The sequence below is a fragment of the Pagrus pagrus genome (genome assembly GCF_965226575.1).
Source record: "Pagrus pagrus genome assembly, chromosome: 15".
NCBI lineage: Eukaryota > Metazoa > Chordata > Actinopteri > Spariformes > Sparidae > Pagrus > Pagrus pagrus.
This window is the reverse complement of record NC_140199.1, coordinates 21,744,310-21,756,339: the sequence shown is the minus strand read 5'-3', so window position 1 is coordinate 21,756,339 and position 12,030 is coordinate 21,744,310. Positions and strand designations below refer to the sequence as shown.

General features: G+C 41.8%; 1 protein-coding gene across 4 annotated transcripts in view; it reads right to left on the bottom strand.

The window, feature by feature from the left end:
- Nucleotides 1-11,147, bottom strand: part of dst (dystonin) — a 121,313-nt gene extending 110,166 nt beyond the window's left edge. For 2 of the 4 annotated variants that reach the window (XM_084375008.1, XM_084375010.1), the window contains exons 1-4: nt 10,773-11,130; nt 10,400-10,431; nt 8,913-9,101; nt 3,457-3,670 (exon numbers count right to left, since the gene is read on the bottom strand). In XM_084375008.1, coding sequence (XP_084231134.1) covers nt 3,457-3,670; nt 8,913-9,101; nt 10,400-10,431; nt 10,773-10,956 — 619 coding nt within the window. In that variant the 5' untranslated portion in view covers nt 10,957-11,130. Of the gene's footprint in view, nt 1-2,137; nt 2,255-3,456; nt 3,671-8,912; nt 9,102-10,399; nt 10,432-10,772 lie in introns of those variants that run through there. The other 2 variants (XM_084375007.1, XM_084375009.1) reach the window with 2 other exon arrangements.
- Between the last annotated feature and the right edge of the window lie 883 nt (nt 11,148-12,030).

Sequence of the window (12,030 nt, the reverse complement as noted above, 5' to 3'; positions counted from 1 at the left end):
TAAGGGGAAGGACTTTTACAAGACTTGGCCATCGCCCTATAGAAAAATGTCTCGGCCGTTTTTATGGAAACAATAAATACAGTTTGAAGTATGTTTCTTGTATAAAGGTGCACTGCATAGTTTTGGGGGAATAATTTCAATCAGAAGAGAAAAGTGCTCATTGATTGAAACACACTGACCTTAAAGGACAACACAATTTCATACTGTTTTACTTTGTTTATATGTGGCGGACCCTGCCACCGCTCTAGCTTCAAACAGTGTTTTGGGGGACCTTATTCCCCTCTGAGAACAGCTTGTTTACTCAGCTATGGAAAAGATTTTGTATTATTTGTATTATTTCCTTATCAATATTGTTAATATTACATTTTTGAGTTTGAATTTCAAATTTACATGAAGAACAAACTTGTTTAAAGAAGGTATTTGGCTAATTTAAAGATACATTTCTCAACCTTATTATCCAGTCACATATGCTTAATTACACTTCCACTTACCATGGTATTGTCTGCAATGCTTTCCTCTCACATCTATTATTTTAAATTTCTCTCTTGTCACTTCTCAGATATTAACAGTCCACAACTTGTGCCAAAATATGATACATTTGATCATCTTTATTGCTACACATCCTTAACTGACGTCTGGTGAATAAATGTTGAAAAAATTCTTTGTTCTGGTTCAACAGTCAGAGCTTTCCAGCCACGAGGAGACAGATGTAAACAAAGCGGCTGGAAACAGGGTTGCAGGTGAGTGTGCTAGAAGTAATGATTAGCCCACCAGCTGATCTCAAGTTTCGACCAAGATCACTCAATAACCAGATGTTTATGAGCAGGAGAATACTGACAGGAAAAGGGAAATTTAGCCAGTTTTACATAAAGGAAGCCATAAATTGATCGAAGCGAAAGTTTCGAGTGAAAGTGCAAATGAAAATCACTCGCATTGTTTTGAGGCTACAACACCTCAAGAAACTTACATTTTGTGGTGGTGTGATCAAGAAAATACTAAATAAAATGCCTTACCCTTCCTTGTTGGGTTCATTGTCCATGCAACAACCACGAGGAGTCGGATACCAAAAGATCGATATGTATCATGTAAAAACCAGTCGCGGACTGGTAGTTAGTGCTTGAAGAAGTCACGAAAGATAAGTAAGATCATTGTGAGTCACAGCTCTTCTCCCTGCAGACAACAGCTACAGATTCCTAATGATGCCACATCATATGATCCCATTAGAGCCCAGTCAGGGCCTTTAAGCCATACACCACAGCTGACTGGCCCTGCTGGCAGCAATACCCAAACAGCTGAGAGAGAACATGCTCACGGCAAGCGCTCAGTACAATAGTGCACAGTATACATGCTGATTGTTGTTTTAGTTTGGGTCCTTGTGTGGCGAGAGGAGACACAAAGAGTTAAAAGCGCTGCTGTCAGTTTGAATTCAGCCTCGCCCCCACCCACCCCACCAGATCTGCACATGCAGGGCCGGGGCCTCAGACTGCATGTGGAGCTGGCTGTCAGAGAGACGTTGAATAACATGGAGCTCATATGTGTGATGGATTTACTCCAATTAATGAGATAGACCCAAAAGGAGCAGCTATGTGGAGTGACATGAGCTATGAGCTAACGCCTCACCCTGCCATGTCATTGTCCTGTCCGCCTTCAGACACCACACAGGACACATAAGCAGCATTCAGTCGCTCATATTCCTATATTTAAATTATATATTAGAACTTTTATATTATGGAGTTATAATCTGATCAAAAACAGACTTGATTCCTCAAGTTTAGACCATTCAGTCTCATAATAAGCGTCATCGCCCGGCTTGAAATGTTTTTCCACACATATTCGAAGCTTAATATTCCAATTTCACAGCTAAACCACAGAAATAATCCACTGATCTAATCATTAACTGGGATCATAAAAAGCTCATAATAAATCCTTTGTCTTTGGCCACCAAAATTCAGCCTGAATGTGATGTCATGCAGGAAATATTCCCACTTTTCCACTGCAGGGATAAAGACAGTAAGAGCAGCCAGTCACCACAGAGAGAGGGGGCAGGCTGACATTTATTGAACTGTCAGCCAGCAATCACACAAATTTCCTCACCCTCCTTCAAGGCTAAAAGAAGACCAATCGGACTTGCCCCTACCTTTGTATTTCTCCAAAACATCCTCATAGGCTTGAAGGTATTCCTGTTCGTCCGTATGCGGTGCGTACTGAGCCATAACCCGGGCTCCTCAAACTGGACATTCACCAGCGGCGGCGGACAGGGACACAGCGTGTGTGAGAGTGAGTGTGTGTGCATGTGTGTGTTTGTGTGCATGTGTGTGTGTGTGTGTGTGTGCCGAGGACTCAAGAGTGATCGGCGCTGTTGTTGTACTGAAGGAAACGCCCTACAGCCCTCCCTTGTCTGCGCCCCGTCCAATAGGCGACACTTCCTCTCCGGAGTTCACTGGATTGATAGGAAGGACCGGCGGACGGGCTGCGCTGCAAGAAGTGACTGTCTTAACGAGCCAGCTGATCCGCAACTGAGTCTTTAACGTCGTGAAAATAACATTTAAGTCAGATGTTCTTAAAACAAGAGGTTAAGTCTCCTCAGCGCTCATATAATGCGCATGGATTCTCATTATCAGGCAAAGTAAGATGTCCAAACCGGACTGAATGAGTTGCTCATTTTTTACAGTGTGTAATATTAAACGCTTTTCCTTGTCAGGCGTCTGGACCGGCTCCTAACACTCTCCTTTTCACTGCTGTCCACCTGCCAAAGACTCCCAACTTTAATCAGATTAGCAAGACCAGTGGTTGAAATTACATTTGTGTCCATCAGCTGTCTGTGATCTCTCACACAGATTAACCATCAGGTGCAGGCTCACTGATGAAACTTCACCCACAGCAGTCCCTGTATCGAGATCTGCCTTGTTGCACGTCTGTCAGGGGGTTTTACGACCTAAAATAGCTTTAAGGTGTCATTATAAAACACTTAGGGGCTGTAAAACTTTAATCTTCCAAGTCGTTATCAAGTCAGGGGGAATGATGTCATTTCTTCTCTCTGAATCTACTTTCGTTATTAACTTTTGGGCACATTTGATGCGTTCTCGTCATTACATCTCAACAAAAAATAATAATAAAATAAAATGATTCGTTTAAATTGGTATTTAAGATGCTCATGAGAAGAAATAGTGTGGCTCAAAGATGCAGGGGAATAAATATCCTATAATGACTAGGCTACCTATCCAGCTGCCCTGTGGTTACATTTAAGGCATCATATCCAGAATAAGAGCGCACGAAAATACCATCACATGCACCACAGATCCACATCACTACACCCTGTGAATGACCAAAAATAAAACTAAGGGACACCAAGAGCCTTAACAGGTCGCTGAAAGCTCCTGTAGCCCCCGTATGCAATTAAACGCACCATATTCGCGCATTGTTTTTGTCTTGGACAACAAGGAGACTGCTCCTCACCTGCGATCCTGAGCACGGCTCTCTCCGCCGGATCCAGCACGGATCCACCGTGGATTTTCCTCTTGGATCGCTCGTGTCTGGGCAGGTTCCAGGGTAAAGTATCCCCGGGTGCAGGTGATGCCGAGCCGGATTTAACACTGTAATCATCCTCGTCTGAGAAATCCGCCGAGGAAGACATGGAGCCGTGGAGGGAAGGGTTCCCCGAACTGGAGCTCTGTGAGACAAAAGAAAAACGGGGGATCAAGAAAAAAGAAGAACAATGCTTGTCTTGATTTCACCTCTAACGCGCACGGATCTCGCAATTTCTCACCGTCGAGGGTCAAAGTGCGTAATGTGAGCGCCTGTTAGGTGCGAGGACGCGCCGTGACACGAGCCAGCGGCTCGCAAGGATCCGTAACAATAAAAGATTGAGCCAAATAAAGCCAATGTGAAATCAATAGTATCTGGCTCCCCCGCCAGGTCGACTGTAAGACTTACCACTGTATACATGGAGACCTGTCAGCTGGGAGGAAGAAAAACACACAATCCTGTTTTGCGCCTTATTAGCTTCCAGCCATCAGTCACACATTCCGTGCGTCAATATCCAAAGGTGCCACGCCCTTTGAGGGATGCTCCGGCCACGAGTTCGTCCCTTATTATCCGAGCATTGAGGGTGTGGGGTGATGTCAGATCTCCAGAGGGCTGCGGGGATGGTACGCTGCGTGCTGTCGAGGCAGAGCTGGACCGCGATGAGGAGAGCAGACTGGATGTGTCTGTGCGCGTCATACCCGGCAGCCAACAGCAGCAGGGCTCCGACAGTGTTAGAGCGCCATCCCCGCACAAAAGGTGCTGGGTGGCTACAAAAACACCAAAAGCGGGGGTAATAAGAGGACAAGGGCTGCCACGGAATCACAACATGACTGCTGAGAGGACTTTGGACGCGGTTGCGTAAGAGTCTACACTGTAAATGGGGTGTTAACCACAGAGGGTACAGCTGAGCTAATTACCCGAGAGAGGGGGGAAAAGGATTGCATTTGATTTAAGGGAGGTTTAACCAGGTTTACATTTAAGCCTGTTCCACCAGAAAAAAATCAAATCAAAAACTCCTCGTACCTTTTGGAGGATTATCTCTAATTTTGCTAGTCTTTGGCAGACTCAGCAACACATCACTCATGAAGAAAATGATGAATGAGTGACCTTCTGCTGCAATTTCCTGCTGCACCCTGACACACCTGAAGATTGAGCAAGAGAACAAAAGGAGGTAAACACATCCTGATGGAGAAGGAAGGAGGTGGGGCGCAAATGACTGTATGAAGACACGGTTTGATTAATGATAAAAACCTGAGTTAAAGAGGCACTGTAGTTTTGGAGGAGACATTCAAACGCAGAATAATAATAAGATGATAATACAAACTCAGAAATATTTATCTTTTCCATGAGTGAATAAACAAGCTGTTCTGAAGACAACACTGTTTGAAGCCAGAAAGGTGGCAGGGTCCGTCACATATAAAACAGTAAGTAAAAACAACAACAACAACACATAACAACAACAACAACACATAAGTAGAACAGTATGAAGATTAAAATTTCTTCCCAAAAACTACGTAGTGCACCTTTAAGTCTGCAGTCAGGAACATGCTTCAGCCTCAAATGTAAATGTTGAGAGAGCCTCTGGTAGTGTTTCTACAAGAGTGCAGAAAATCACCCCTCGTCTTTAAATAGCAGTCGTAGTGAGAATCTGTTCTCAGAGCTGGGTCACTGTCAGCTCTGCAGAGCTGATAAAAGCAACATGCTGTTAATATTAGCAGCCTTTTCATCGCTGCATCCCTTTCCATCAGGATAAAGACTCGGTGCTAAAAAAGGCGGCTTAGTGTTGCAATTTTTATCAGCTTTTATGCTTATTCATGATTCCTACCACTAAAAGGGAAAATTTAGATGAATCGATGAAATGTTATGGTCATTATCGTGAAATAATTATGAGTCAGGCTTCTATAGAATCAGTGAATGTTCTCCTGAGTCAGTATTTTCCGCTTTCTTTTATATAAGGAGCTAACTGTACAGGGATAAGAATAACTGGAAGATTAGTGGCCCTCCCCTTCACTTAATGCACGGCTTATGCTCTCCATTAGGGAAAGTTCGAAATTATTTTTTCTTTGTAAAAGGATAAGTTCACCCAAAAATAAATCATCTATTCACGCTGATGCCAGTGGAAAGTCAGGTGAAGTTTGGTAAACATTTCTGGAGCTTCAGAGAAAAACAGCATTGCAGCATTCTCCTGAACAACTGAAGTAGATGGGGACTTAAAAAAATACCCCCCAAAAAGGACATAAAATGGCTCCATACAGCTCAAAAGATGCAATCCAAGTCTGATATCAAACTGATTTGAAAAAACATTATTTACACCCTTTTTTATGCCAAAATCTTGACTGTAGCTGCTAAGCTAAAAGTGTTAGCATGCGCCCCATGAAGTGGGTGCATGAGCTCAACCACGTGTCAAGTGTGTAAGTAATGTCTTTTCAAATCATTTAGGGTTAGCAACAGGCATGCAGACAATTGGATTACACCGGGTGAGCGGTATGGAGCCATTTTATTTAGTTATTTTCAGTTGTTTTTTTATTTTATTTTAGACAAGTCCCCATCTACTGCAGTTGTTTAGGAGAATGCTGCAACGCTGTTCTGCTGTGAAGCTCCAGAAATGTCTTTTGGACTACAATACTTCACCTGACTTTCCATCTGCATGGGGTGAGTAATGACCATGAGTAATAATTTTTGGGTGAACTCATCCTTTAATGCCAAATATTCTTTGTTCAGGAGCTGTTACTGTTGCACATTAAGGACATCATCGTCACCTATTTGACGATGTTTGTCAGTATCAGTGAAATCGAGCCCTCACAGTATATTTTAAATGGCCTATTTGCTAAATGTGCACTCCCTATTCAGTAACAGTAAAAAGAGGAGCACTCATTTATAAAACATTCACTGAGCTCAAATCTTTACAAGCGTGAAGCCAAATGCTTTTGTATTCCCATGTTAGTGATGCACATTCTGTTTTTAAAATGAAAACACAACTGCAATCGTTTGGCCTGCTGTTTTTAAAATATGTGAAGCAGTCAGTCAGTAAGTTCCCTGAAGACATTATCAGTTCAAAACACACATAAATATGATTTCACCGAGACAAGTCGACCATTGTGGATTATTCATTTTGCATAGTTAAGTGCAGGCTACACATGCAAATATATCATGAATGATGCATGGTGATGGCAGATCCAGGCCTGCAGTAGTTTGTGCAGTATTATTATATATTAACGTCTGCTCATGAGTCCATAAATCTCCACATTAATTTTCTTGTTGCAGTTCAAGTAATATATGAAACTCCTCTGCCTTCTGTACTGTCAGAAGATAAACACTGGCAAACACAGGATTGTTTGTCTTTTGCTCACTGTCAGGTTCAGCTTTTCACCTGCACAACAACTTGAATCATAACGTGGATTTTGGCCACAACATATTTGATTTAGAGCTATCAAACAAGACTGTAACCAATTGGCTCTTCATGATAGCTGTCTCTGATCAAATTCATATGTACGTTAGCTGACAGAGGCAATAAGAGAAAGCTCAAACCTGTGTCTGCTATCGACAGCGTAAGCAGGGAGTTGCAGCAGCTTCAAACAGATCAATAGGTGCCTTTGAACACAGTCGGTTCAAACATCATTGTCATGTCAAGTCTTGTACCAAATCAGAGTTTTATGTAGCAGTAACAGCTTTAACCCTTTGCAGTACGGATACAAGCTGTGAAGGACATTTTATACTCTGGATAGAACGAATGACAATGAACATCGGTAACATTCAGAAACACCCACAGGACTTTGTGATTTTGTGAATGTGGGATGTGAATTCTTTTCTCTGGAGAAAGAAAAAGATTCTCAGATAAGCAGCAAAGAAAGCCAGAAACAAACCACAGGGAGCCGATGTGGTTTATGTTTCCCGTAGGTACACATTTCCAGCTGAGGCCGTGTGTTTCTTCAGCTGTGTTTCCCTGTATGTTCACTTCCAAGAAGACATGGATCAATATATCGGTCAGGTGTTACAGTCTCTCTCCTCGCCTTACCTTTTAACTTGACTGTCTGCAACTGATAAAAGTATTGAACAGCACACTCACTGTTGTTTGGAAGCGGTGGAGCTACTTCACGAAGACACAGAAGTGAAAAAGGAAAGGCCTAAAAACTGTGTTGAGTTGACAAAGAGCTGAGCTGTTAATCCATACGAGGATACATGTTATGTTCCCATGCCAACATGGCGAATTGTTAAGAGACTCACAATGGATTAGAGAAGACGTGTAACAGCATGTCAATGAAGGTCTGCAAAATGAGGAAAACGGAGGATTGTCATTTGAAATTCAAATCAGAAATCAAAATCAGTCAAGAGCTGACACAATGACATACTGTATGTTTATGCGCTCCCTCAGCTAATGGCTGACTAGTGTGAATGAGTCATAGATTAATCATTTTTAAATGAGTCAAATGTTCTGTGATCTGTTCATGTAAGATACACTTGAGCAAGGCTGCCATAAATCAATTAAGGGAACTTCTAAGTACTACTGAAGCCCTGAGAGGCAAGAGAAGAAAACACGTTAATGAACTTATAAAGATGATCCTCTCTGAACATGGTTTCGCCTGTTAACACTGTCGGAAACACAGGAGAGACAACTACTTGGATCAGACCTGTAAACATGGACAACCATGTGACCATGATAACCATAACCATAAGTTTTGTCCCACTTGCCTTCAGGGCTTCCATACTGTACCTTTTTGTATCTTAATGATATATAATGCAATAGGTCTTTGGGCACTGCTACACTAAAGCCTGGTGGAACAATTTGAATATAGATTTTCATATTACCCAGATGGTTTAATATGATGATAAAAAAGCTAACCAGCTAGCGACACAGCATCCTGTCTCATAATACCACTCTGCGCTCCCAGTCTGGACTGCTAGCTGCACGGCTAATTAAGCTAACTAGCTATTATCTGCACGGCTAATTAACTAACTAGCTATTAGCAGCAGTTAGCGTTTACTGTGATGATTACAGTTCTTAAATATTGCACCTTTAGAGGAGTCTTTAAATTACTTCGATATCTGTATTTTGTTTTGTGTTGAACCTGCTTTCTTTCTCATGTTTGTAGAGACCGACTAAATTTGGTTACGATTATGATTACACGTGAAAATGCCTCTTTAGATCCACATCATCAGAGATACAAGTTAACAACACACAACCACAAAAATTCTTCATTTCATAGGACCTTGAAATTACCATCCTTGAAAAGGAGGGTTCACACCCTGTGGACAAACACTTTCCTGTGTCCTTGAGCAAGTTACTGAATCCTTACCAGGTTCAATGGCACACTGATGTCCCTGTGGAGGGGAGCAAGCAAAAAATAGTATCAGTATTAATCATGGTTACATTTAAGGGAGGTACCTACAGGTTTGCGTGTGGGGGTGACTTGTACAGACTGGTAAAATTCTGGCAGGACTCTCTTCTTCACTTTCCGTTTCCTTAGCCCGGAGGATGAATCCGGTTCGCTCTCAGGGATCTCGACCAGATTGGGCTTCTCCTCTGTCACTCGAGCATGGATGCTCCGTCTTGCGTGACGTGGACTGTGCCTGAAGCCCTGGGAAACGTGGACAACTGTCAAGCTGGCAACAGATTACACCTTCAGCAGGAGAGAAATTAAAAGCTCTCATCTTGATATGAATAACAATTGTGGTGTGATTCAGGGTTATTTAGCTAGGGAGGGGCCGATGTGGTGTTTGGCCTAGATTTCAGAGATGTGTTACAGAAAGATGAGACAGCAGCTTCATTCACAACAGGAGAAAAGCCAACTTTTGAATGTAAAAATTTGATCTATCACCTTCTTCTTTCGACCATCTCTTGACTTTTCCCGCAAGAGCTGTTTATTGCTGGACTTAATATGTTTGAAGGTAATGATCAGTGACTGTGCTTCAATATTAAGGCTCAGCAACTGTCCGGCTGTTATGTCCTTGAACATGATACCGAATCCCTACCAGCTACAGTACTGAGTCAGTATGGGCTCAGTGCCCTGTGGTTCAATAACAAAAGCTGCACAGGAAGGCAGCCTTTTGAAGCTTGTCCTTTGGGAACTTCAAAACCATGGAGAGGCATAAAAAAAAGCTCTATTTTTAGGCATGGCAGTGTATTAAAACAAATGCAATCTAAGCTTTTAGTAGTAAAACTAATGGGCCTATATGGCACTTTCAGTAAATTGTGTTTACGAGGCTAATTGTGTATTGAGATATGCCATAACAACTTAGTTTTGGTTTCATTTAAATTACAGACACATCATGTGTCAATTACTCATTCACTGGAATTATGCATATTAAAACAGCTTTTAAACAGCGTCATATAAAACGCTGATTTTGAGGTGGCAATTTGTTGTGGGAAGTTATTCTAGTCTGTTTTCATTCAATTAGTACATACATACTAAATTTTGCAGTTTTATTTTGAAAGTGTGAAACGTGCGTAAAACGGAAACGGATCGACTGAGACTCTACTTGACGCATTCGGGCATCAAACATGATGACAAATACGCTATATCTTCTGTGTCATACCACAGAGTGGCTTTCTATCGGCGGACACATGTGAGTTTGTCACAGAGCATCCACTGTAAAGACTTTCAGTCCTGCAGAATGAATGAAACTGCAAAATCACCGACATTATTTATTGATAGCCTAACACATGCGCATTGCGCACTTCATGGTCCTTAAAATAGTCATGCAGTTCTGCAAAAGTCCAAAGAAACAGGCTTTTGGATGAATCATCTCTTAATATTATCCCCAAAGCGCACAGAAAGCATAGCAGCAAGGGTTTTACATGTTGACCGCTTCGTGTACAGATGTTAAATATCACAGAGGGCTGACTCAAAGACGTAATGAGAAAAGTTCATCCTACCTCTGATCGAAAATGATGTGATCGGAGGCCAACTACAGGACAGATAACAGATGTTAGAGTGACACGTTGTCATTTAACATATGACATAATGTGTGACAAGTCAGGTATCAATTTTATACATTTACTTGATTAATAATAACTCCAAATATTTAAAAGATACAAACTAAAAACACCCTCTCCATCAGCCAGTGCTCCACACTTTCCTAACGCCTACATGAGTCTGTTTGATGTCTCCAACAGCCCACGCTGAACATATGGTCAGGCTAACATGACTGACTTCTCTGACTAGAGGAACAGATGAAACATACTATGTGTACATATGAAACATGCGCTGAGCGGAGGTGGGGAGATGCGGCCGGCCTGCGCTACTCACCGCGGCTCTTGGTGCGTCCGGAGAGCACGGATTTTATTGGATTCTTTCCATTACGAAGCCTGCGGTGCCAGCAGCAGAAAAACAAAATTGTCGCTATAGTCCCGAGCAGAAGCAGCAATAATAGCAGCACGCATTGAATACTGTACGGCCGTAAGAGGACCAAAAACGCCGCAGCAATCATCATAAGGCGAGATGTAGGACAGATCCCGCAGCCTCAGACAGCTGGCTCCTGTCCTCTCCTCCTCTCTCCTCCTCTCCTCTCCTGCCGTTATGTCGCGGAGAGCTCAAGATGAGAATAAAGACGCTGACTGACACACGTGAAGCATCGCACAGCAAACCGTGGAGAGCGTACAGGTCCAGAGTGGACTGCCCACAATATTGATATCATTATTGTGAGGTACAATGCATGACTCAGCAGAGACGCAAGTTTTATTTATTTATTTAAGGGCAGGGAGAGTCAGCAGATTCATCTGAGCATCGCAGTAATCTGCTGCAGTCTGCTGCCCAAAGGATCAAGCTGTAACACTGTATAATAATACTATTGTTATTATTAGATAGTGTTATGTGAAGGTCAACAGCCTAATGAGAGAGTTTAAAGGGAATATATGTCTTATTTTTAATCCAGTGCCTACAATATACTGATAGGGCCTATATGTTATTATGGCAACATTCATATGTGATGTATTTAAAGTACATTTTGCTGTATAGGTTAAGCATCCCTGTGAAATGTAGCCTATTGTACTGTCAGGCTCTGAAATGAGGCAGAACGCCATGTACAGACACTTTAGGGATGAGGGATGAAAAAAAAACAGAAACTAAATCTAATCATAATCCACCAGGGGTTATGTAATTTTTGGGTGAAGTTATATCATTTAAAGCTTTTTATTTCTATTCAGCCAGATTAAAAACTCAGGCAAACAAAAGTGTGAAGGGAGAAACAGTAAGTTTTATTTGCAATTTTAAAACAAAGAGACCAGACGCCTACATGATTGGTATGTTCAGATTCATTTACATAATATGCAACAGCCATTGTTTGTGTATTTCAAGATGTGTCGGTATATATACATACATTGCATCCATGTAGGCGGTACATTATACATTGCATGTGTCGGTATAAATATTTTACATGTGGACAATTGTTATATATGTTACCTTACATATAAATGATTTGAATGTTTGTATAGTTATTCTTATATATACAAGCTATATGTTGACTTGTGGCCTTACTAAGTAAAACACAAGCATAAATTAGTCTTTT